Source organism: Umbelopsis ramanniana (assembly GCF_025399195.1).
Source record: "Umbelopsis ramanniana AG unplaced genomic scaffold K450scaffold_8, whole genome shotgun sequence".
Taxonomy (NCBI): domain Eukaryota; kingdom Fungi; phylum Mucoromycota; class Umbelopsidomycetes; order Umbelopsidales; family Umbelopsidaceae; genus Umbelopsis; species Umbelopsis ramanniana.
In genome coordinates, this window is record NW_026252094.1 from 81439 (window position 1) to 106330 (window position 24892).

Consider the following 24892-nt stretch of genomic DNA (forward strand, 5'->3'; position numbering starts at 1 on the left):
GAAAAAATTGCGGAACATAAGCCGACCCCAGGTTTAGCGGTTTGCTAAGGCATTATGAAGATCTCCATTGCTTTGCTTCTGCTATTTGTCGCACCATTCAATGCTCATTCCACCGAACAGACCGTACTGCAGCCACAGCATGCAGTGGAAAAGAGGATCGCTATCATTGGTAAGCGCTGACATAGCATTCCACTGACTGTATCTCGGTCGTTATATTGACTCCGTCCTTTCCCCGCTCCTTGGGTGTTAAGGTGGCGGCGCAGCTGGTACGTCGGCCGCGTTTTGGATCAGCAATGTCTTTGGCAACCGTATCAATGTGTCTACAACGTTGTATGAACGCAGCAGCTATTTGGGTGGACGCAGCACGGTAGTTCCGATCAAAGGCGATCCAAAGTATGGCTACATAGAACTCGGTGCTTCCATCTTCGTGCCTGTCAATTATAACCTTATGAACGCAACCAAGAGGTTCAATCTGACATTGACAACTCTGGTGGACAAAAACATCTCGGAAAAAATAGGTGTTTGGGATGGCCAGCAGTTTCTGTTCCAGGAGTCAAACTCGGGCTGGTTTGACAAGGTTCGAGCTGTGTGGCGATATGGTTTAACTCCATTGAAGGTATTTCCCATTTGAACCAGAGTCGAACTTCCCCGTGCTACAGAAGACAATGTTCTGATTATCATCATTATTTCTGCCTTCACAGGTCAAAAAAATGGTTTCAGATATAACGTCGAGATGGCTTAAAGTGTATGATAACGCTCCCGCGTTTACAAACATGGATCAGCTAGTGAAGGCCCTTGGTCTCAAGCGAGAAATCGAAATGACAGCTGCCAATTACTATGCTGCCGAGAAAGGTTTGAACGAGCGTTACCTTCGTGAAATTGTCCAGAGCGCAACACGCGTCAATTACGGGCAGGATCTTGACGAACTTCATGCTCTTGGATCACATGTAAGCAATATGACACTGTATTGCAGTACACTCATCCTTTGAGAAGGATGAGCTTACAGGAGCAAAAATCACTCATCACGCGTTCTGTCTCTTCAATACTGGTTTAAAACACCATCACTCTAGATCTCTATGGCAGCTGCAGGAGCACATTCAGTCAAAGGAGGCAATTTCAAGATATTTGAAGAATTTGCTCTTCGTTCCGGAGCTGATATTCGACTGAACACTGTTGTTAAAGACATACAAACATCTCTGGAATATGATGATAATTGTGACCCGGTAACACAGTACATTCTCCAGACAAGCGACGGTGCCATGGAAAGCTTCGATGCTGTCGTTATCGCTGCCCCACTGGTATGTCACTACCCTCCACATTTCGATTGTTTGTGCCGTCTGTCTAACCCTTTCACCTCTATGCCAGCAATCAACCAACTTAAAAAGCTTTCGCCGCCCAGAATACCCAAAATATAAGACAATACATGTTACGCTTGTTGCTGGACGGCCCAATCCTACTAAATTTGGAAAGAAAATATCGAATGTGCCTACCACCATTGTCACCACTGGTGCACCTTATCGTATGTTTAACGCTTAGAAATTAGCATCTGTGTAAGCTATCGCCAATGTACTGACTCTTGGAAACATCTCTCAATCCACTGTATAGTCGAGCACTTTGAAAACGGGACACAACCTTTTACAACGTTTGCTCAACACAAATTTGTCAAGCAAACAAAGGAAACGGTGGTCAAGATGTTTTCTGCAAAACGAATGGAAGAAGACGAATTGAGCAGACTTTTTTTCTCACGCAGTTGGACATATAGGAAGAAATGGGACGCATACCCAGAGCTTCGCACTGTAGAAGCGGCTCATTGGATGCCAATTGTGCTGGACGGCAATACTGAAAATGGTATTGATACAGCAGGAATCTTTTACGTAAATTCCTTCGAAAGTCTATTTTCGGTAGGTAACATTTCTATACTATACAGTGATTGCTTATCAGACCTGAATCTGACACGGAGTTTCTACGTACATGTAGACAATGGAAAGCCAAACGGTGGCCAGTAAAAACATTGTTCGTCTCTTGCATCAAGAATGGTGCACTAAGGAAGGAGACTGTCCAGATTTTGTTGACGGCTGGGGACGGCATTAACAGGTAGGTTTTTTACATAGACTGGTCAGCACCTCACTTGGATACGAGGTATACTTCGGACATGTTTTCGAGCTCAATATTCCTTCTTGAAAGATTGATTGAGAAAAATGTGTGGATGGCTCGCCATTCCAGTTGAGACTTTGGCATAGAATGGTCTTTTCCTGGGACGAAGAAATGGGAAACTTTGGCACTGGCATCGCAATACTTCTTGATGATTTCCAGCTTGTAGATAAATGTCAGGCATCGTACTTATATATATATTCTCATATGTTGATACCATTCAATTGTTTTTACCTTCTTCTCGGCTGCTCTTTTGTCGCCAATCGTACGATCGTTGTCTCCTTGCGTCACCAATATATTACCTTTGAACTTATCGCCAGTGATCTTTTCATGCGTTTGTTCTTCCAACAGATACCCACTGATGCTCACCACACCACCGAGATTTTTCTGATTTCCAAACAAAACTTGATCCAATGCAACAGTTCCACCTTGAGAAAATCCGAAGAAAAATATGTTGGAGGGTTGGTAATGGCAGTCGTGGATCAAGTGCTGGATTAGCTTGCTTAACAATGCGCGAGTTCGTGTCAAACCCTTTATACGATTAGGATCAGCTGGTGTCAGCACTGTCATGAATAGCAGATTATTAGATGAAAATGATATTTGTACCACACTCTGTTGAGTTATAATGGCATTCTACACTCACTTTCACCGGTCAACAAGTCGAAACTGGGAAACCATTGATATCCATCATCCATGTAAGGCACTGGCTCTGGAGCTTGTACTGCCATTGTGGCTGTTTGAGGCAGCTTAAGGTTGATCCCTAGCTTTTTATATGGCTCCTGAGTGTCACCTTTTATGTAAGGAGAGAGAATTTCCACGTTAGACTGGAGATTCGTCGTTTGTGGGTTTAGATCGTTTACGTGCAAAGTCTTACCTAGACCATGCAACAAAATGAGAATGTTCAAATTAACATTGTCCGCACTCGAAGTAAAAGAGAACGACAGCTCTGTCTTTTTCTTGTCTGGAGACTTTGTGGTGGTTGAGGCTGCCACTGGAGAGACATTCAAATGCGATTGGCTCATGATCGGTTGAGGTGACGATCAAAAAACGTAGAAGTCTTTGATTTAACGCTCCGCGCAAGTTCGACTTTAACCTCATGAACCCTGCTATTGAAAGTCGCATCCAAGTGGTCAACAACCATTACACCGCCTGCAAAACCTACATCGATCGTCTGCAAAGACTACATGGAGACATTGCTGTTCAGCAGGAACTTGCAGCCGTTGTGCGAGATCAAGTGCGGACATTTGCCCATGTGCTCCAGGTACTCATTGCTCCCAATCGCCAAGCCAACTCTTCTGCAGCCACTGACCAATACAATTTTACTAGAGCTTACAACAATTAGCTGACGAACAGGATGCACAGTCCTCTCGGCGAGTGGTTATGGAAAGATACAATCAAGGCGAAAAACAGCTGAAAGCGTATGTATAAGTTATGCATTTCTAATTGCCGACGACCACTAAAACTGACTTGCCAATACAGACTGCAGGCTAGTTCCAGGATAGCCTTAATTGAATCAAAGAAGCGCGCAGAGGAACAAGCAAAGCGCGATAGAGAATTATTGTTCTCTTCTCGGACTGGAGCAAATATGGAACAATACGAACTAATGCCACGAGGCGACAAAAAGTAATTATTTTCAGAAAATGAAAGACGAAAGTTGGGCTTTGACTGACATTACCTTTATGTTTGATCTCTATTCACTAGTAAGGAAGAATCTTTGCTGAGAGCATCGAGCAGCGTTACAGAGGCGCTCAAACGAACGAGTACTTTGATGCAGCAAGAGCTGGAAAAGAGTTCATTTTCCACCACGGTTCTGGGTAAGCCATGCACAGAGTCTAGCTGTCGTCAAACTTTTTTTTCTAACGCACCCAATGCCTTGCTATAGCTGATTCATCGAGAACTATGAACACTACATATTCCGAATACCAAAACTTTGGATCGTTGCTGACCTTATCCAAGTCTATCATCACTAAATTAGAAGCGTCCGATTGGCTTGACCGTATCTTCCTCCTTCTCGGCCTCCTATTCTTCGTTTGTGTTGTTATTTATATTATCAAGAAGCGAACGTGGGATGTTGGCATATCATGGGCCACTTGGCTTATGGGCAAAGGAGGAAAAACAGCGGCAAAAGTAGCCACTCAGGCAACCACCGCTATATTTGAACCTACACAAACCGTAGCTGCCACCATTTCAGAAGTGAGTAGCATAACAGACAGCTCTGTTGGTACGGTTGTTAGCAGCGTAGCTAGTAGCGCAGCGGACAGTTCTTTGAGTGCGACTATCAGTTCTACAATAGACACGTTCGTAGAGAATATCGTAAAAGATGAATTATAAGTTAAAATGAAAATTTGCCTTCCCGCCTTTATATTTTTGACGTGTATCGGAAACCAATTTCGGAAGCGTCAGGTTCACTCTTCTCTCCCCTTTGAGGCCAATAGCTTCTAAATGGACCCTTCAGATCTCTACGTCAGTCGCTCAACCATCAAGCCTCACCCACTACGTCCTTACTACACTCCAGGTCTAGTCCCCAATTACACCTCCATTACCACAAATGCTTCATCCTCAACTCCATCCAGCCTTGGCTCAGAAGCAGTCGGCTCTAATGCTCACCAGACTCTTAAAGAGTACGCTCGTTTTGCCGGCCTTAAATTCATGACGACCGCTGTGTTAGGTCCTTTTGAGACAGGAAAGACCCTCTTACAAGTACAATATTTACCGCATGAAGATATAGAAGTCGTGGCTCCGCTGGCAACAGTCGTTCCAAACCCGGTAGCTGAGGTAAATGAACCTACCAATATGATACGACACTCGGTTTGCATTTATTTCTTAAGTGACTAACACGTATCTTTGTTGTTCAGAGTCGCCAAAATGACTTTTACTCGTCGTCAGAGGAAGATGAAGACGATAGCTTTTTCACACCCAATGTACACTTGCGAAAGGCAAACCACAATGGCAGTAACCGATCGAAGCTGCCAAGATACAATAGCTCTTACACCGTCAGAAGTGTATATGATGATACCGCGCGACCTGCCCATCAACTAGCCCCGATTCAAGGCGGTATACTGGATGCTATGAGAGCGTTGATCAACAACCCTAGTGAAGGATGGCGGGCATTGTTCAAGGGTCAATATACAGGCTGGCTCCATGGAATGCTCCTATTGATTTTACAGCCTGCCATTGAGGGTTCCTTGAACGACCTGTTCGACCTTTATGATGACACCATTCCTCTCATTCACTTGGAACGTATTGGTCCTAATCTTGCCACCCTGTTGGGAAGCCATATTCTTGTAGGCGTATTTTTGAGCCCTCTTGAAATTGCTCGAACACGGTAATGTAATCTATTCCGCCTAGGATAGGATATGAAACGGCTGTATGCCTTTTTACTAACTTGGATTTCCTCGGTTTATAGTCTCATTGTTCAATCATCCGCCCCTGGTGTTAAGACATACAATGGTCTGCTCCATTGTTTAAGCAGTATGCTACAAAATGAAGGAGGCTTAAGAGGTGTCTACTTATCTCAAAATTTGATACCCACCATTTTATATCACTTGATTACTCCGCTTGTGTCCAGCACGGCTCCTTTGATCATTGACCGACTATTTCACGTAACCGCCTCCGATGCGCCTATCGTTTATGGTTTGGCTGAGCTAGCCTTGAGTACCCTGGAGGTCCTAATTACTCTCCCCATTGAAACCATCCGCAAACGCATTCAATGCCAAGTTCGATTTAAGGATGGAAGACCTTTCAACACCTGTGTCGCCACTCGTCCCGTCCATTACACTGGATTTTTAGACGCTATGTACAAGGTGATGAAGGAAGAGGGAAGCTCTGCAAGCGGACGAAAGCCCGCCAAAGATGAGGAATCTGCTAAAAAGGCTGCGGGATGGGGTCTTCAAGGCTTGTATAAAGGATTTAGCATCCAATGTGCATCCAATGTTCTATCAAGTTTGGGGCATACGCTGAACGGTATTGAAGGTAAGGCGGCTATAACGCTGTAGAAAAAGACAGTTGCATGGTTACTTAAAAGTTTCATGGATAGATGATTTAACCAAGTAGATATTTCAAATGCTGATAGAAGTTCAATTTTTTGTACCTTTATTCTTTGCTAAGATTGGGATAAAATTACCATATTCAGAAAGCAAATCTTTGACGGCGTGCCGGGCAATGAATTTCACATTGGAAACCTGCTTTTCCACGGCTGATCATCCTTTTCCTCATTTTGAATTGTCTTGTTAATCCCTATGGCTGATGAAGAAGACTTCCGTTCAGCAATGCTGAATCTCAGACCAGGTCATACTGCTCTACGTCGGAGACGAAAGGCTGAAGCTGAAAAAGCCGCCGCGGCAAGCCCTCCGCCTACGGTCCAGACGGATACCTCAGACTATAAGGCAAAGCTAGTGGTCTTTTCGATTTGTATGGCTTTGCTCTCGTGGGCTCTTTATTTTCCTTACAGCAGTAGTCTAAAGTTGAAAGGTTATCGGCGGGAGGCCATCGAAGATCTAGGCACCGAGAAATGTTTCAAGACCAAAGGTCCTTCATACTGCGACGACGTTCAGGTCCACAAGCCGTCTGGCCTGGCCATCTTCAGCTGCGACACAGCAAAGGTCGTCTGGAATCCACCACTTGGTATAGATAATGATACCCTTATCGAGAACTCGCCTCGATCTGGAGAAATTTGGGTGCAAGATATGCGTTCGGTAAGGTGCAGGCAAAAATTACAAAAGATAGAAAGCTCATTCTAACATCGTCGTAATAGGCTGCTTCTAGCCCCAAGAAACTAGAAATAGTCGGTTTGGCGGGTGCTTTTCATCCTCTGGGAATGGCCTTCTTTCCATATACAGATCCCGACCGACCAGTTCGTATTTTGGTGGTCAATCAAGCCAACTCCTCATCTTCGTCTGTTGAAGTATTTGAAGTCAAGGCGTCTGGAAGCAAGCTGGTACACCTTCGAACGATTACCGACCCTTTATTCAAAAACTTGTATCGTCTTACGGCTGACCCTCTCCAGTGGAGTATTGACGAAAAACTTCCTGTGCCTAGCTTTTGGGTGGTACAACACCATGGTTATGACCAAACGGAGCGCCCTCGTAGACGCTACTTTGAGGACAAGCTTGGATTGTCTGCTGCTACTGCAATCTACTATAATACTCCTGCCGAGTCTGCCGAAGCTAACCTTTGGTACCTATCATCCCCATCAGGCATTATAGTTGATACGAAGGAGAAAACAAAACGCAGGGTCTATGTAGCGAACTCTGGCTCTGGTTCGGTAGAGATTCACAGAAACACGCTTGTATCGCCGGAGAACCAACTTAAAACAGTTGAGGACAAACGCACAGGACAATTGGGCAAAGTGTACTGGCCATCCATGATCCATCAAGAATCATCACACTTCGATGCCTACCCTTACGGCATCGAACTAGCATTCCTTCCCAATGACGAGCAGAAAGATGGCTCGACTGCCACCTTCACTGTCGCTTTACCTCGATTTTATGAACTGTTAGATATCGCAAAGGACTCCGCGAAAAGGCAAAATGTGTCGGACAAACGAACCGGGACTAGAGTTTACAGAAGTTTCCCTGAGTTGCGATGGAGAAGTTCGCATCGCGCTGTTCTTCCAGAGGAGCACGATTTAGTCCCTAATTTTGAAGAGGTTACGTTCTGGGCTTCGGTGCAAAAGCTTATTTACAACAATGAAGACGGTTCGCTGTTCTCGGGAGCAACCTCAGTGGCTGTTAGTGAAGACGATAACAAAATGATACTGGCTGGAGCCTACGAGGAAGGAATTCTTGTGTGCTCTTTATAATAGACATTATAATTTTCTCATAAAAAGTTTACAATTGGGCCATACTTTCGAGCCAAACCTTTCCCCCCTCACGCATCTTTCAAGGGCCCAATGACCTCATTGTTGAGAATAATTCTTTTACCTGGATTCAAGTGATAAGCTTTCGCCTACCATGGCATATCTGACCCCAAAGCTACTGCTTTTTGTTCTTCATGCTGTGTTGGGCTCTGTTGGCTTCTACCTCACTCTTTTCTACCGACAGTCTTTGCACTTGTCATTGACAGCCATTGGAATCGCAGTTGCCATATCGGCCTTTGGAAATCTGCTGGCAGGCCCATTCTGGACTATAATCATTGAGCGATATCCTTCTCGACATGGCCAATTACTCGCCGTTATGATGCTCACTGGTACTATGAGTATGGTTGCTGTGAGACTTGCCGTGGATCTGATAGATCCTCAATACTGGCAGCTGGCATCTTTCATGTCCGCTGCATGTTATGGCGTTTTCGCTTTGCCGTGCTGTGCTCTGGCTGACTACGCAGTTTTGAAGATCCTTGGAAGCAATTCTATCCTTTATGGTAAACAGGATTTTTTTTCAGTCACTTTTGATGCTGGCTATCATTTAATAGCTTTTTTATTTAGGTAGCCAAGCTGTATACGGCTACGTATCGAAAGCATTATGTTTCCTTCTCGTTGGAGTTTTGATCGATAACACCACCAGCGGGTTTGATTCTGCTTTCTATCTTTGGGCACTTTCTGCTATCTTGTTCACCACACTGTGTTTGGCAACTGATGTCGCGCCTGATGATAAGTCAGCCCAGGAGGTTGCAGAGAGTAGCGTCGATTCATTTCAACCTCTTCTCAAGGACAATGTTTATGGCAACAATTATGCATATCATCCCTTCGAGGATCAACTTTCATACATCTCCGAAGAAGGCAGCATTCATCCCACTTTGGATGAACTGGAAAGACGGCAGACAAGCACCAGCTTCGCACCAACCTACAGGACATTTTCGTCCAATCCAAACTCCCACATGCACCGTGTGTTGACTGGATTCGATTCGTTACACCATACGTCTACAGCTATCATCCGCGATATACATGTAAAAGCCAGCTTCATCATTGCCGATATGGAAAACCAAGTTCCTTCTTTAGGGCTTGCCCTGTCCCATATACCAGCTGCCGATGTTGTGATGTCAGGCTTGTTTCCACTGGTCAACGACGATAACGAAATGCCGCCAATGCGCGTTATCTTTGCCACCAAAATTATTGGCTTGTCCTTCATGATGTTGCTGACTGGCATTTCATTCTCCCTTGTGAATACGGTGCTCCCAATCTACCTCAGAGAAGTCATCAATGCGCCGATCACTTGGTTGGCATTCTTACGGCCTACTGGACTTTTGACAGAAGTTTTGACTTTTTGGATGTCTAAAAGGGTAAATAAGGACCATCGTGTTTTGGGCTTGTTATAAAATGGTCCCTATTCTTACTCCTTGTGATCTTTTTTGGCATGATAGATTATTGACAAGCTCGGCACGACAGTTGCAGTCAGCTTAGGGCATATTATTCTGATGGCACGGCCAATCATCTTCTATTGTTTTTCTCAAATTTTTATGCGCTTCAAAGCTCTTGCCATAGCTACCGAGTGCCTTCAGGGTAAGTGTGGAAACATAAAGGGATTAAACACTGGTCAGCGTGACCTAATCATACTTGACATGATCAGGTGCATCTTACGCACTATTATGGGCCGGAACCGTGAACTACATCGACGTCTTCCTACCTGTTGAACAGCGTAGCCCCATGCACGGCCTGCTGGCTCTCTTACAGATCGGCTTTGGAAATGCCCTAGGTGCATTGATGAGCGGTATCTTCTATGACCAATTCAGTGCTTCGACCTTGTTCTTGATTGCGACAGGTTGTGGCGCCGCCTCTATGATGTCGTTATTCGTATCGATAATATAGCCTCGCCCAGACGTCTCTTGGCGAACTATATTATGGAAGAATCTCATATTTCTGGTAATTGGTAGCCCCAGCGGTACCTGTATACCTTATATAGCTGTATATACTGTTTTGAAATTAATATACTATAAACTTCGTCGTCGACTTGCTACCTTTTCCAACGTGTGTCATGTACCCCGTTATCGCAAAGTGAACTGCTCTGAATCAAAAATGTACTTACTTGTCTTCATGTACCTGATCCCATGGTTTCATAATACTATTGCCAAAGATCGAGCGCCACTCACTTGGCTTAGCATTTATGTTCGAGCTGAGTGGCAAAAAACCCCCCAAGGGAGCAAAAAAGTGATTTCTGCCGGATTCGAACCGGCGACCGTCTGTGTGTTAGACAGACGTGATAACCGACTACACCAAGAAATCGTGTTCTGTGAAGAAGACCACCATGTAATATATAGATTCTCAATATAAAAAGAATACTTTATTATAATAGGTTTACTCCATCCTATACACTGTTCGATGGTCTAAGAATTTTCATCGGCACATACATTTTCTCTACTTCTGCTAAACACCCAAAAAATTAATTTAGTGGCAGCATTCACAGTCTGTATCTGCTGGTAAACTGCTTGAAACCTCATGTCTCTAGCTGGTTCACTGGCATTCATGCTTCGGTCTTCAGACATTTGTAAATTTCAGCCTGTAGATTTCATCCCCGTAAAGATAAATGTGATTTCCATTTTTTCTTTTATATATCTCAGACCCATTTCTGCAAGTTTAGTGACTTTAAATGCACAAGACATAGGCAGAGTCGGTTTATTTTCTTAGCATTAAGAGAATTTACACAAACCTTGCCTAAAAACCCTCTGCTTTCCGCATTATATCTCAAAACAATCTTCCAAACTGTGGCTAGCAGTTTACATTCTGCTCTATCTCACTCTCACTGGTTTGGGTGGCTTAATATGGGCATTATAAGGTTTTTTTCCTGCTCACTTACATTCTTTTATTATTATTTTCCTTTAGAACCTCAGGGAGGGATATCATTTTCTAGAAAATAAAAATAACCATACGATAATTTTTTTTCATAGTAAATTATTTATATTCAGCGACAAGGGTTTCACTGAGTGCAAAGAGTCGCTTTGCATTTTCTCCAGTAGCATCAGCAGCCTCTTCAGTTAGTGGGTTGTAAATATGGCAATCTTCAAGATAAACGCCACCTTTGCCATTTAATTCAGGGGACGTAGCAGCGAAAACTTGAGTTGCTGCTCCTTGCTCCACGGTCTTCATCCAGCTTGGTTTAAGCGTTCCAACAAGTGGCCTGATATATGGCTGGATCATCATAGCGCCTTTCACAAACGTGCGCATAAAAGGGTTTGGAATGTTTCCTTTGAGCATTGTGTCTCTAGTTTCAGGTGACATATTTTTGGAGAGCTCAGTTGGGATCATGCCTGTGAAATAATAGAGTTAAATGCAATAAACTAGAATAAGTACGACAAAAGCTTCTATGCTGCTGACCTGGGTGTAGGGAGAAGCATTCAACACCTTGCTTAGAGTAAATCTCGTTGAAAGCTTTCGCGCAGAGGATGTTGGCAGTCTTGCTTTGTCCATATCCTTCAAAAGGGTCATACTTTTTTCCACCTTCGAATCCAATATCGTCGTAGCGGACCCCGCTAAATCGGTGTCCCTTTGAAGACACACATACCACTCTGCTACCTGGGCCAGCCTTGACCAAATCGTCGATAAGTAGCTGGATGAGCAAGAAATGAGCCAAGTGGTTGACACCAAATTGCATTTCGAACCCTTGTTTGGTGGTCTCATAAGGGCAGGCCATAATACCGGCATTGCAAATTAGGCCGTTGAGTGGAATTCCCAATGCCTTAAACTGTTTGACAAAATCTTTTACTGACTGTAAATCCGAAAGATCAAGAAAGATCCATTTAAGAGATGCTTTAGGGTGACGAGCTATGATGCGCTTCTTGCTTTCTTTAGCTGCGCTCTCATTTCTTGATCCCATGACCACGGTAGCTCCATATGCTGAGAGGACTCGGGCGGTCTCTTCTCCAAGTCCAGCGTTTGTACCGGTTACAATGAACACCTTGCCCTGTATCGATGCAGATTCAGGCAACTTTTTTATAATTTCATCGGAGGTCCATCGATAGCCTTCCGGTTCCTCTGCCTTGGACCTTGGGAGCGGGGGTGGTGCGTAAGACATGCTTAGGTTAGGTAGCGCAACACTTTCAGGTGTACCGTATCTAGAGGTAATGTGCTTATAAAGGGGTTTTGTGGATCTATTGGCTCATGTCATACAGAAGGGGGTACGCAATCGCCATGGTTCCAAAATAGCTTGCGTAAGTACACTGGGTTTTAAACACAAAAGTATATCCAGGTTCCGAACTTGCGTAAGTCATTTTGTTGGTCATTGGCATGGTGAATGACATTAAAATTTCCAACCGATGTGAGTATCATAATTTCAAGTAGATTTGCAAGATTAATAAAGTATTTATTGATAACAATAATAGTTCGTGTATAGTGACTTTCTCAGTATCCAAGGAAGATATATTCCCAGCGCTATTTCATAAAGCCGAGTTTTTATTTGGAACATGGTAAGGGAGATTGTGACTGAGATGAAAGAGCCCTCGAGAAAAACATTAAGTGCGCGTATTGTTTATTTTTTTCAATGGGCGAAAGGATCGGCCATCTTTGTTTGAATACTTGTTACAGAATAGAATCGCACATCGCTTGTTATATATGGATTTCTAAAGAGTAGGAGCATGACGGAATCCCGCCATTCAAGGTGTCTGTACCATGATAAGCCAGCCACAAGTTTCAGAATTAAATGGACTAAAGTCTATAGCGCCTTCGTATTCTTCAAGCCCCATGTTTTCCATTAAAATATGCACCATTGTAGATTCACAGCCATGCATCCAAAGTCTATAGGTTTTCGCTTGTATAGTGATCAATCGAGCAATCGAGAGACCATGCGTCCCATTGAGCAGTTCTGCGCTTGATATACCAAATGCTCTGTTCAAGGACTGCTTTGCTGCACAGCCATTGAAGCTGGAACATACAGCGTCATAGTCGCTCATCCCAAGTTGGCCAAGGTAAGAAATTGTCAGCCTCCATCATATTTCAGAAAGTTTGCTGGATGGAATTTCCTGGAGAGCAGTGTTGCCAAATCTTAGCAATGCAAAGGCTTGTCAATATTTTCGCTGGTAGCTCCGTCTACTGTATGCTAACCTCATAGTACAGTTAGATGCCATGGAAGGTACATCAAGTTTTCCTCTAATTTTTTTCTTCTTTTGATAGTGTGGGTTCGTGGCCATTCCATAGTCCTTCCAGAAATGGTTGCAAATGCCTTTTGCGCTTCTAAGAAATTTTGGGCGTCCCCGGGTTGTGCGCCTTTCTCTGCCTTACCGTGATATTTCATACCCCAACGTTTTTCACTATAAGCCCAAAGACCAAGATACTCCCGTCTTTTTTTGATATTGGCTGCATCCATTGGTATAGGCATTTTGATGTAAAGGTTGACATGTTCTGTCATCAGCTCGGCCGCCAAGAAAGTAGCCTTGTGCGCTCTCCTTACAAAGAAGAACAACGTACTCAAAAGCCTTTTCTCAAACCAAATGTGTTGTCGTTTTCTCACCACCTTGTTAAACATATTAGAGTCGTATCAATGGTGCAAGTCACTGTCAGCGCTGATTACCGAGGGTCATCCGGACGCATCCGGACTTTGAAACCCCTCTTTAAGTTAGCTCTACGCTGCGCGCAGCTTCCAAAACGACCTTGCCACCAGCAAACAAAAAGTGCTACAGAACTGAAAAATATTACAATTTATTTAGTGTTGCTGCTGGTTCAAACCATTCATAAGAATGCCCTGAAGAGCTGTTGACAACTCATTTTGGGTTACTAGTGTACTGTTGGTATCAACGTGGTTGTTATTCGAGTAGATAGCTTGGTATCTGGTGTTAAGGTCGGTCTTGATTTTCTTGAAGGTGAATTCTTCCCGTGGTAAGGTAGCAGTGGCAGCAAGAGAAATGGTGACTGATCGAGGTCCAATAGAAAACTTGTCATAGAAGATCTGAGCGTTCAAGTCCTTGTAGATCAAACCTTTGCCCTTCTGGAACGCTACCTGATAGTAGTGGCAGCCGTTGATAATGACGGTGTCATTATAGCACACCTCGGGCATAACAGAGCAACAGAACTCCTTGAACTCCTCTCGGCTGTTGATGGTGTACGTGTTTGTGTTCATCGCTTACTGTTCAGACCTTTTGGACTCTTGAAAAATGCTACGGACGGAAACCTTGAAAGATATTGAAATGTTATTCAGAAGTGGATATCAAACCAGTGAGTCATGAGTATCGTTCCTTTTTATATGCAGTTCTCGTTACACATTCTCACCTGTCCCTAAAATAAAGCGGTAGGCAACACTGTTCTTGCCATATCCAGGCCGCCACAAATCTGAAAATGCGCAGCAACCTGATCGTGCTAATTCGTCTGAAAAATTACAAGCCTCGTTTCATGGTAAGAAAGTCAGCTCAAGGAGGAACGCTAATCCTTCAAGGTCAAACCATAAGAAGGTTAAAAAACTTTAATTTTTGACGACTTCATGGCAAATACATCTAAACATCGCTGGTGTGAACTCGGTGACCACTCGTTCCCCAAGGTGGCCGATATCTTCAAGACAGATTCCTTGTAGTAAGGATGTACTACTTTACAGCGCAGTGCTCGGATTCAAGACGTCCGAAATTTTCAATTTATCATTCTAAATTGTGGGCATATAATACAATGGTATCCAAGACCTTACAATATCATGCTGTGGGCATGGTCTGGAATCGCATAGTCTGTGCGACATTACTTCGTGTTTGCCTGTAATCGCCATGGTACAGCAATTTCAAATTAAATGTGTATATTATTGTTTACAACTACATCTATGGATATCATCATTTTAAAACGAGATTCTTGGAATGTAGAAAGTAAGTTTTGCTACGGTCACGGTATGGGTCGCTCTCATGCTTGAGAGTGTACAACCGAATTCCTCGAAAGAGGAGGGAATATGTTCTTGTGATCGTTGTTCTGGTAGTACAACACCTTTTCAATGCACCAGCCTCGACATTAACAGTCCCGCTGGCAACTGCTAATTGAATGCATTGGGCACTTTTCATGTCAGCACAAGCAGCGCCATTGCATTCTGCAAGATTTATTTACTGTGTTGCACTTACAGAATAAAGTCCGTAGCCAGGGCGAGTGACACATACCCGTATCCAATAAACTGGGTAAACGTATGAGCTGGTATAAGACACGTATGCCCAAAGGTATTGTGACAATGACTGAATGGCTGACCAAGAAAGATTCCTTTTATAATGTATGAGCCTCACTTGAAAGAACCGCAAAATGTAACACAAGGTAGCAGCGCCACTACAAAGGATGGTGGTATTACCTTGCGTATTGAATTTATACCTTCGAACAATGGACAAGAACAGAACTGTTACGCAAAGCCCCAACTTGCGTATTTTTCTGTTGCCAAGTATGACAACCAAGTGTCGAAATTCAAATGTAGGTAGCGATTCGAGGCCACAATAACGTGATAATATGGATAGCCGTCTTCATGCATCGATCGAAAGCAGCATTGCAGAGCACAAAATCGTGCCTGCTAATAAGAAGTTTCATTTAATTTAAAAATATGAATGCTCTGTGAATGAATTGTGTAATAATGTTTACACAGAGGTTAAAACCCATCTCTGCCGACCAGAACCATCATCCAAGTTATACAAATCAATAAGATTGGAACTGTTTGTACAATCATGTCCACTAAGATATAAGTCGCAAGTTGCTCTTCCGCCGGAGACCATGAAGTTATATTGGTTCGTTGTACCTGGCACAGGGACAGCTAGCCATCTTTGTCTACCAGAACCTGAGTAAAGATGATATGAGTGCTGTTCCCATCGATATAAAATTAGATCCGATTATAACCTACCGTCATCAGAACCATAGAGGTCAACAAGGTCACTACCGCAGGATGCAGAGCTCAAATAGGTGTTGCAGCCAGATCGACCGCCAGAAACTTGGATTGTGTATACGTTGGTTTGCCCAGAAACAAGGCCAAATGTCCATCTCTGTCTTCCACTCCCTGTAATACAACACAAGCTTCTGTTTAGGATGACGCGCCTAACAAAACAAAAATTCACCAAAACCTACCGTCATCAGAGCCGTAGAAATCGACAAGGTCACTGCCGCAGGATGCACTGCTCAAATACTGATTACAGCCAGACCGGCCGCCACCAACCTTTACAGTATATGTTCCGGCCTTAAAAGGAGTACCTGGAGTAGAAATGGTGCCAGTGCCCGAACCTGACTTTGCCGCAGCAAGTATAGCAAAGTGTCCGCCAACAACAGGTCTTGCGAGGAAGCCAGCGCTTGCAGCCGTACTGCAATCATACCAATCGGAAAAGGGTACTCGACTTGCAGTGTTTTGCAGATATTTGCTAATGTCAGCAATGATGTGGCTGGAGAGGGTGGGATTAGCCGGTCCGAAAGCAGCTGCAGTCCACATTTCCCAATCTTTGACAGACAGAAAGTCAGCTCTAAGTCATGCCCGAGTGAATTTCAGTAATCACTTACCAGACTTGGTGTATGTATGCGTGGAAACAAATGGAATTCCATAAGTGGTTTCCTTTGTAAGGTAATAGTTGGCTTCTTCAGTATAGATGCTGGTAGGAATGAGGCCAAGCTTGAGGACGCGGTCTTGCAAGGCATTGTACCTATTGGGACGAGAATAAGTAACACTCTCATGATATGAAAAACCTGTATTGCGAAAGGCGCTTACTTGAATTCATAACCATCGCTGATGTATTCCAACATCAAATGTGACTTATCAGCGCTTTGTGAAAGATCAATCCATTGGGTCATGTAAGCTTGCGCCGCTGTTGAATAGACCGAAGAATCATTCGTGTGACCAGTAAGTTTTGCGATGTTGGAGAAGGCGCCCATGGCGAGAATGCCTTTCAGCGCGAGGCCAGAGTTGAGAGTGGTGGTTCCAGTGAAATCATCCGTAGTGAGTTGGTTCGTTGGTTGTAAGGTGTTTTGGTAAAGGTATGTTGCCCAGGTGGAAAGGATGCTGTAGTGCTGATTGGCATATGCAACAGCGTCGCTTGAAGCCGTTGATGGGTTAAGTATATAATTCGCTACCATCAAGATCACGTTTGCTGACTCCTCAATAGGCTGTTCGAAAAAAAGAATATTAGAATGATAAGAATACTACGGCTCATCAAACTGAGCATGTACTTACCATATCCTCTTCTTGGCCGTTAGCATGGCCACTGGCTACTGGGTAGCTTGATCCAGCGTCGTGTTCAGCAAATGGCTTTGACCAGTACCCATTCTCACATTGATAGAAAATAGGCTTAAGCAAATAAGTCAAGTAAACAGGGCTCAGGTAGTAGAACATGGGAGTTGCAGGGTAAGTGACATCGACAGTGTTCACGTTTCCATCGCTAGATATTTCTTTGAGGAAGGCATAAGGGTCACTCGTCGAACCGGATAGCTCTGTTCCACCGAAAGCTTGGCGCAAACTGAACGCTACAATATCTGCATGACTCTGTCCGCCATTGTTATATGCATCTAGCGAGGTATAATGGGTGAGTTTTCATCATCTATGTTTCGTATGTTTAGCGTTTGCGCCGCTCACCAGTTAAGATTTTGGTGTCAACAGAATTGGCAGTTGTCTGTGCGTTTGACAAATCACCATAGAAAAAGTTGACCATATCGTTGGCATTAGTCCAGTAGTTCTTCCAGTAAGCATTCATCGCTGATCCATCAAATTGGATATTTTGGGGTCGAACATGGCCTGTAAGCATGTATGGTGGCAAGTTAGGTATGATAGTGTCTATTCTCTCTCCAGGCAAAACTACGTACCAATTACAAACTCCACAGGAGCGGAAGCAGTGGAGGTAACAGTACCCACATTATAAGAGAAGGCAAATACGGGCCAGTTGCACTGAACGCATCGGAAGGAGCCGTCGTTTGTGTTGCCCAATGAGCCGCTAGATATGAAACTGTTCCTGATTGTAGTGTCTTGTCCCGAAGCGTACTTTGCAGAGGTGGATGCAGCGAACACAGCCTGACCCCAAGTAGGATAGTCCGAGTTTTCTGCAAACTGAGTCTGAGTCTGTAGCTGAGAAGTCCATATGTTGACACTTCCGTCGCCGGTAAGGGCCCACTGGATAGCCTGAGTTACGTCGTTAGATGCCCATTCACCGGAGATGTCACTGTAGACTTGAACAGAATGAGAGTTGCCGTCATTAGAGGCGACGCTAATAAGCATGTACGACAGAGGAATGGATTGGCGCTGGAGATCATTGTATTCCACGGGAGACAGAAAAGTAACAACAACGTTGACAGGACCTGCTGCTAAGGTGAAAATGGTTTGAGTAGGCGTTGTTGTCACCGATTTTTGAGTTGCTGATTTTAGCCCAGTGATATTTGCATTGGTTGAAGCAGCTCCAAGTATTTCATAAGATGTTCCATCAACTCTGACAATACCCTCCCATCCCTTGGTCTTTCCAGTCCTAATCACCCAATATCAATCCATTAATAGGCTGACGATGGTTTATATAATATATTATGGAATTATATCTCACCAAAATGTTGGCCAACTGCCAGGTAAATTGTTAGCTTCAAGCCAGGTCGACACATAGGGCTGTCGTACTGCTAAGGGGTACGCAGGAGCCCTTATAGTACTGGCATATTGTGCAACTGCAGACACAGTAGCAGTGAAAGTACCGAGTAGTACTATCCAAGAGTTGAAAGCCTTTACCATAGGATAATAATGAAGCCTAAGGTGTGATGAATCTCGTAATAAACCCTGACTTATATAAGTGTGCTGAATGGGAATGTGATAAAGCGATAAATCACGTACAGTACATAATTTCCATCTGTGGACAAGGAAAGGGACTTTTGCTATTATGTGATCTTCTGCATTGGGGTGTGAACTTTACGAACTGATGCCGCGGGGTTACAGTAAGCGCAGATCATTTGGAAAAACGTTATTTGTAAGATGTTACCAGTAGTTTTCGTTGATTTGGTTCACACAGCAGGAGTTCCGAGTTATAATGTTTGAGATTACCAATGAATTATACTTGTGCAATGCAACATTTGCTTCAGGGTTCATCTTGAGAGCCATGGTAATTACATTGCCGCCTGACATTTCAGGAATAGTCTATATTGGCAATATTTACAACGTTTTCTGCGAAGCTGTTGTGCCGTTTCATTTCTTCCTTTACCTCCAGTACTTATTTTATTACTATATACGTTGCTATGCGGTCATGAACATCCCTTACTTCAATATTTTCCAACGGCACAAGTTACATAATCTGACTAAAAAGATTAAAGGCGTTTCATTACACTACAGCTTTACCGGTCGCACATCCCCGCATGGTGGAACTTAATTAAATTCATTTCTTTTCGATATGTTCATGTGGCCACAGCAGCATTTTAAATTGTTTACAAGGGGATTTGGGATACTAACGTTGGTACCATCATGTTGATAAGGTTGTTTATTGACGCTCCCCAAAATGTCATTTTTCCAATAGTCAAGCTATTGACCTATCCCCAAGCGCTTCATGTTCAATAGCTTAACCCCACACAGAATGTTCAGCTGATGTGCAGTGAAGAGAAGGGCGATTGATACACTGAAAATCAGCGAGGATGTGGTACAATTTCCATCCCATTACCTAATGCCCGCTTTACAGTGGAGCGGGAAAGGCTTATGATATCAGTGTAACTTGAATCGTGCACTTCTCTATGCCACCGAGGTCCAGCTTAGCAAAATATGTTCAGCTGAAAAAAACGAATTTTTGTCTGGTGTGCTTGGCTACGACAGGGAGGTTGGCTACGGCATTGGCTGAGTTGGAATGGCAGTGGAAAGCAAGGATGTCGAGCTGGTCAACAATTTTTTTTTTTTTTGAGGGACAGCCCTGAAATTCACTCATTGCTCTCACCATGGCTGACCAATGCCCCGTTGACCACACCAAATTTCAAAAGCCTGCAGAAACTACCAACCAGGAAGCAAAATGTCCTGTCGACCACAAAAGCATGAGCTCCTCTTCAGAGTCCTCGGAAGAAGCCAAGTGCCCTGTAGACCCTTCGGCATATCAACACTTTTTGCCACCACCTACAAAAACGGCAGAAGGTTGCGAGTCTGATGCCATTAATGCCGCAAATAACATGCCCAACTTGTCACAGCAACCTTCACCTGGACAGAAAATGAAACTTAGCGTCGAACGGGAAATCTCAACCATTCCAAGAAGTGGCGACCCTAATGAGAAGATCTGGATCTATCCCTCTGAACAAATGTTCTTCAACGCAATGAGGAGGAAGAACTGGGATCCCAAGGAAAAAGATATGGAAGTAGTGGTACCAATTCACAATGCTGTTAATGAACAGGCATGGCAAAAGATATTACAATGGGAGAAGCGACATGAAACGTGAGTCAATGAAGCCGCCACACGAATGGTAGAGCCCAATTCACTAACAATTCCTTTTTTTCTAATAGGACCTGCGCCCAGCCAAAACTCGTTAAATTCCAAGGTAAACCCAAAGACATCACGCCGAAAGCTCGCATCCGTTCATGGTTTGGGTAAGTTCAGGACTTGATGTTCAGCAATACATACAATATGTGTTATAGAGACTCATAGCGTTTTCGTTGTAGTTATAAACTTCCCTTCGACCGACACGATTGGGTGGTAGACCGGTGTGGAGAAAAAGTTACCTACGTTATAGACTTTTACTCTGGCAAGGCCAACCCTAATGCACCTGGCTCAGTCAGCTTTTTCTTGGATGTCCGCCCAGCCTTGAGTCCGGCCGGTGTTTGGGACAGGATAAAAATGTCTTTTGAGAAAGGCGAATGGCTTTAGATATACTGTAGATTGAATTTCACAACCAATTATTTTGATATTACCAATTAGAACAATAAAATAAGCTGGCAGTCGTTGTGCTTTCATAAGGATTCAAAGGCAGTTGATTGATTTGCTGAAAAATTGTGTGGTGAAGCGTGACTGCTAATAATTTTTTCAATTCGTTCCTCATCGTACCCATATTGGCTTGATCTACTTACTCTTTTAAACATGGCAAGAAAGGACGAGAAGAATGTCGAGAAGGGACAGGAGAAGAAGCCAAAAAACACAAAATACACACGAGGAATACCGGTTGCTTACTCTGTAACTAGATTCGTTCCCTCATTCAAAAGCGATCCACCCGAATCGAGACATTGACCCACTCATTGCTTTGCAGAACATAAAAGACAAAAAGCTGAAATCCAGAATTAAAAAGACAGAAAGCAGATTCCAAGATGCAGCAGAAAAGGCTGAGAAGCTGGAAATGATTCTACCCGAGGAGGTCGGTTATTTGGAAGCCGAAGGAATGGAGAAGACGTATAACTTCAGACAAGAGGAATTGGCAAAGAACGTCGACATCAACACTTCCAAGAAGGTATGTTATTGAATTTCTGTCTGTAAAACGTTATGGGAATGCCAACCATTTGTCCCTTCAGATCTTCAATCTCGATCTCAAAGACTTTGGTCCTTACTCTATCGATTATACCCGTAACGGAAGGTTCGTTGAAATTTGAAAGGTTGTTATATACAGTGAGATCATGTCTAAGCGAACTTTTTCACATCACAGAAACCTATTGATTGGAGGCAAAAAGGGTCATATTGCTGCGTTCGATTGGCAAACTGGAAAGTTAGGCTTTGAATTGCATGTCAAGGAAACCGTTCGGGATGTACAGTAAGTGTCAGCGTCTACGACTCGTCATTGTATCATCTTCTCTGACCTTTCAATTAGCTGGCTACACAACGAGACACTACTAGCAGCAGCACAAAAGAAATATGTCTACATTTACGATAATAGAGGATTGGAAATTCATCGCTTGAAGAATCATATCGAAGTCAACAAGTTGGACTTCCTTCCTTATCACTACTTGCTTGCATCAGTGGTATGTTACCTTTCTTTTTGGACAATCCCATCTCAACTTCTTCAATGATACTGACTCCTATATCAGGGTAATGCAGGTTATCTCAAATATCAAGATACCTCAACTGGTCAGCTTGTTGCCGAGCACCGCACAAAGTTGGGTGCATGCCATGTTATGGCTCAAAACCCTCACAACGCTGTCATGCACTTGGGACACGGAAACGGCACTGTCACCTTATGGTCGCCCAGCATGACCACTCCTTTGGTGAAGATGCTTTGCCATAAGGGACCTGTGCAGGCTCTGGCAGTGGATCGTGGCGGTAATTATATGGCAACCTCTGGGTTGGATGGCCAACTCAAGATCTGGGATATAAGGAAGTACGGAGTTGTACAAGAATACTACACTCCCACTCCAGCTTCTTCTCTCTCAATATCACAGATGGGACTTTTGGCCGTTGGTTGGGGTCCTCATGTTTCGGTAAGTGATCGGTGGTACTTGACTAAGATACGGATGCGTTATTCATATCCTACCTTTTCAGATTTGGAAAGATGCTTTCAAGACCAAGCAACAGTCGCCATACATGGTTCATCATCAACCATCATCCGCTGTACATGATGTACATTTTGTTCCGTATGATGATGTTCTTGGACTTGGACATGGAAAGGGCATTTCCAGTATGGTTGTGCCAGGTATGATTGTGTTTACGTATGCGCATTGTATTCAGAAGCGTCAAATTAACCTTGTTGTTGTGTAGGTGCTGGAGAACCTAACTATGACAGTTTGGAGGCCAATGTGTTCCAGACCAAGAAGCAGAGACAAGAAATGGAAGTTCATAGTCTTTTGGATAAGGTATGTGTGATTGGCAAAGTGTGGGCCATGATGCGTTTATCCAGACATGGCATTCAATTTGATAATATCACATTACTAACTTCTCGCTCAGTTGCAACCTCATATGATTACCCTGGATCCTACTGTGGTCGGCAAAATGGATCGGGCTAGCAAAGATGTGATATCAAAGGAGCGACAGGAGGAATACGACGAGGCACATCCCAAGGGGCCAATCCAACTCCGTAACAAGGCGCGTGGCAAGAACTCCTCCCTTAAAAGATTCCTTCGCAAGAAGCAACACAACGTTGTTGATCAAAGAAAGGTAATGTTCACCAGCGTATTTTTATCATTCTTCCTGCATGTAGGCACCACATATATTGACATATCCCAACTTTTAGCTTGATGCCATGGCCAAGCTTGAAAAGGAGAAGCTCATTCGGGTTAAGCGAGCACGAGGCGAGGTTGAAGAAGGCGAGAAGCCATTCACAGCTTTGGACATCTTTGCTGGCAAGAAAGCAAAGACCAACTAATTTGTGTTTTGCTAGTTTTTTTGTAACCCATTGCATTTAGTCACACCGTTTTTCATTCCCTCTCAACAACCATTAGAAATTGTATTTGTACATTATTCAGTCATTCCAAAAGAAAAAAAAAAAAGCCATTGAGAACCATTTTAAGTACGTCGATCGGTATCACCGAAATGCGATTGCGAAGAGAAAAATTCATAAATTATATTATATCTTATTTTATATGCGTAAGGTTGGGGAAGGGGGTGGTTTGATGAGGAGTAGTAGTTGGAGTTAGTATGGAGTGGGTGCCAAAAAAAAAAGAAGAAAGAGGAGAGCAAAATAGAAAGCTACATTAGTGTACATCCACAACACTTATCGGATTTATCGCCATCGTCCATATCAAACTGCTGCCCACCATAACCATTCCCAGGACCGCCGCCACCTTGCTGCTCCTTGTTGAAGCGACGTATATCGCGAACAACGTGATAGAAGGCTTCATCTACGTTGATACGTTGCTTTGCGGAGGTTTCAATGAAGGTGCATCCAAAAAGTTTGGCAAGATCTCGTCCCTCTGCAATAGGAGCATGCATAAATAACTATAAGTGGGAAAAAAAAAGATTCGATCGCAGAATCTTTGAAAAAAAATAATCGTACCTTGACTAGAGACTTGACGATCATGCTCAAGATCGCATTTGTTAGCTATCAGCACCATGGGGAAAAAATCTCGGTCCTTTACACGACGAATTTGCTGATAGAATGTATTGATTTCTTCAAAACTCATACGTGACGTTATAGAGTAGACCAGCAAAAAACCTTCTCCGTTACGCATGTATTGTTCGCGCATTGCACTGCAATTAGACCATAAAATAAACATTTGGCTCTAGTGATCTCTCTTCCTCATATGCTAATTTACCTGTATTCTTCTTGACCAGCTGTATCCAATACATCCAAAAGAGCAGTTTCATGATCGATGACACACTGCTTGCGATAGGAATCTATAGAGGATCACCTGTGTTACATTCCGTAATGAAGTATCACGAAATTTATTAAATGGGTAAAATGGCTCTCTTACCTTCGATTGTGGGGTCATATTCATCAACAAAGTGTGACTGAATGAATTGGATAGTGAGTGCAGATTTGCCCACACCTGTATGAGAAATATGTGTCAGATATAAGGTTATATTTGTTAATTGCAATGCTTTTGTCTTTCTTCCATAGCGTAGAACAGGGTTATATTAAAAAATTGTTTTGATTTCAAGCTCAAAAGTTCTTGCATAGCAATGTCGAAAGGTAACCCCGATCACCCCAGTGGACATGAAATTCGTGTTCTCGTAGGGAAGCGAGCAAAAAATAATACGTTACCTCCACCACCTACAACGACAACCTTGTACTCTCTTAGAAATGACGCCTTGGACATGGCAGCTTGAATGTGTCGTTAATGCTGTTAATTCGACAAGGGAATAACGCAAGTCGGGAAAGCCTAGTTTTTTCCAGCTCCATGCAAGCTTATTGGGTAAAAACAAAGATCGAGTCACGTGGTTCACCCTTCTCCAGCATCATTCTGTTTCTCCGTTCTTGCCCCAGTGGTATCACTCTATTGAGTCTGTTCGCTGTGGTGGCGTACTGTCGCCATATATATCCAATGCTGTCATCGTATAAACATACTCGAATTTCGATTTTTTTGAACGGACTAGAAAAGGGAGCGGTCAT

At 43.5% G+C, this 24892-nt stretch overlaps 12 protein-coding genes and 1 non-coding gene across 13 annotated transcripts; 7 read left to right on the forward strand and 6 right to left on the reverse strand.

Annotated features, from left to right (window-relative positions):
- Window position 1: 1 nt before the first annotated feature.
- K450DRAFT_226121 (uncharacterized protein) lies at window positions 2-2216 on the forward strand. Its single transcript, XM_051586502.1, has 7 exons — window positions 2-169; window positions 264-616; window positions 702-947; window positions 1071-1298; window positions 1366-1519; window positions 1606-1901; window positions 1978-2216. Exons 1-7 carry the CDS (start codon window positions 55-57, stop codon window positions 2089-2091), a joined length of 1506 nt encoding a protein of 501 aa, XP_051447623.1. The 5' UTR covers window positions 2-54; the 3' UTR covers window positions 2092-2216.
- Window positions 2066-3471, reverse strand: K450DRAFT_226124 (uncharacterized protein). The gene is made up of 4 exons (XM_051586503.1): window positions 3026-3471; window positions 2795-2941; window positions 2386-2714; window positions 2066-2313 (listed from the first exon to the last, which is right to left on the reverse strand). Exons 1-4 carry the CDS (start codon window positions 3171-3173, stop codon window positions 2125-2127), a joined length of 813 nt encoding a protein of 270 aa, XP_051447624.1. The 5' UTR covers window positions 3174-3471; the 3' UTR covers window positions 2066-2124.
- Window positions 3018-4510, forward strand: K450DRAFT_226126 (uncharacterized protein). Its single transcript, XM_051586504.1, has 5 exons — window positions 3018-3412; window positions 3478-3569; window positions 3631-3774; window positions 3853-3965; window positions 4034-4510. The coding sequence occupies exons 1-5, from the start codon at window positions 3248-3250 to the stop codon at window positions 4480-4482; spliced, it is 963 nt and encodes a 320-aa protein (XP_051447625.1). The 5' UTR covers window positions 3018-3247; the 3' UTR covers window positions 4483-4510.
- Window positions 4511-4529: 19 nt separating this feature from the next.
- On the forward strand, window positions 4530-6312 carry K450DRAFT_226130 (uncharacterized protein). Its single transcript, XM_051586505.1, has 4 exons — window positions 4530-4926; window positions 5007-5476; window positions 5558-6123; window positions 6188-6312. Exons 1-4 carry the CDS (start codon window positions 4594-4596, stop codon window positions 6202-6204), a joined length of 1386 nt encoding a protein of 461 aa, XP_051447626.1. The 5' UTR covers window positions 4530-4593; the 3' UTR covers window positions 6205-6312.
- A 567-nt stretch (window positions 6313-6879) lies between these two features.
- On the forward strand, window positions 6880-8132 carry K450DRAFT_226135 (uncharacterized protein). Its single transcript, XM_051586506.1, has one exon. The coding sequence runs from the start codon at window positions 6968-6970 to the stop codon at window positions 7949-7951; it is 984 nt and encodes a 327-aa protein (XP_051447627.1). The 5' UTR covers window positions 6880-6967; the 3' UTR covers window positions 7952-8132.
- On the forward strand, window positions 7813-10045 carry K450DRAFT_226136 (uncharacterized protein). The gene is made up of 4 exons (XM_051586507.1): window positions 7813-8508; window positions 8573-9366; window positions 9448-9586; window positions 9654-10045. Exons 1-4 carry the CDS (start codon window positions 8103-8105, stop codon window positions 9890-9892), a joined length of 1578 nt encoding a protein of 525 aa, XP_051447628.1. The 5' UTR covers window positions 7813-8102; the 3' UTR covers window positions 9893-10045.
- Window positions 10046-10232: 187 nt separating this feature from the next.
- Window positions 10233-10306, reverse strand: K450DRAFT_t21. Its single transcript has one exon. It is a non-coding gene; the product is annotated as a tRNA-Val (tRNA).
- A 439-nt stretch (window positions 10307-10745) lies between these two features.
- K450DRAFT_226140 (uncharacterized protein) lies at window positions 10746-12183 on the reverse strand. Its single transcript, XM_051586508.1, has 2 exons — window positions 11396-12183; window positions 10746-11328 (listed from the first exon to the last, which is right to left on the reverse strand). Exons 1-2 carry the CDS (start codon window positions 12090-12092, stop codon window positions 10973-10975), a joined length of 1053 nt encoding a protein of 350 aa, XP_051447629.1. The 5' UTR covers window positions 12093-12183; the 3' UTR covers window positions 10746-10972.
- Window positions 12184-14786: 2603 nt separating this feature from the next.
- On the reverse strand, window positions 14787-15227 carry K450DRAFT_226150 (uncharacterized protein). The gene is made up of 2 exons (XM_051586509.1): window positions 15100-15227; window positions 14787-15014 (listed from the first exon to the last, which is right to left on the reverse strand). The coding sequence occupies exons 1-2, from the start codon at window positions 15131-15133 to the stop codon at window positions 14821-14823; spliced, it is 228 nt and encodes a 75-aa protein (XP_051447630.1). The 5' UTR covers window positions 15134-15227; the 3' UTR covers window positions 14787-14820.
- A 65-nt stretch (window positions 15228-15292) lies between these two features.
- On the reverse strand, window positions 15293-18712 carry K450DRAFT_226152 (uncharacterized protein). Its single transcript, XM_051586510.1, has 10 exons — window positions 18517-18712; window positions 17792-18444; window positions 17565-17723; window positions 17166-17497; window positions 16704-17098; window positions 16499-16638; window positions 16076-16438; window positions 15855-16007; window positions 15678-15791; window positions 15293-15569 (listed from the first exon to the last, which is right to left on the reverse strand). Coding segments are annotated over exons 1-10 (2490 nt in total). The 5' UTR covers window positions 18696-18712; the 3' UTR covers window positions 15293-15567.
- A 1134-nt stretch (window positions 18713-19846) lies between these two features.
- K450DRAFT_226157 (uncharacterized protein) lies at window positions 19847-20892 on the forward strand. Its single transcript, XM_051586511.1, has 3 exons — window positions 19847-20361; window positions 20430-20513; window positions 20586-20892. Exons 1-3 carry the CDS (start codon window positions 19877-19879, stop codon window positions 20788-20790), a joined length of 774 nt encoding a protein of 257 aa, XP_051447632.1. The 5' UTR covers window positions 19847-19876; the 3' UTR covers window positions 20791-20892.
- Window positions 20893-20962: 70 nt separating this feature from the next.
- K450DRAFT_226161 (uncharacterized protein) lies at window positions 20963-23367 on the forward strand. Its single transcript, XM_051586512.1, has 10 exons — window positions 20963-21093; window positions 21167-21364; window positions 21426-21487; window positions 21557-21661; window positions 21719-21869; window positions 21936-22325; window positions 22387-22537; window positions 22603-22697; window positions 22789-22998; window positions 23075-23367. Exons 1-10 carry the CDS (start codon window positions 21001-21003, stop codon window positions 23204-23206), a joined length of 1587 nt encoding a protein of 528 aa, XP_051447633.1. The 5' UTR covers window positions 20963-21000; the 3' UTR covers window positions 23207-23367.
- A 180-nt stretch (window positions 23368-23547) lies between these two features.
- K450DRAFT_156278 (uncharacterized protein) lies at window positions 23548-24599 on the reverse strand (the record flags this gene model as incomplete). The annotated part of the gene is made up of 5 exons (XM_051583973.1): window positions 23548-23753; window positions 23837-24030; window positions 24096-24177; window positions 24255-24329; window positions 24545-24599. Coding segments are annotated over 5 exons (612 nt in total), but the record flags the coding sequence as incomplete, so codon positions are not given.
- Between the last annotated feature and the right edge of the window lie 293 nt (window positions 24600-24892).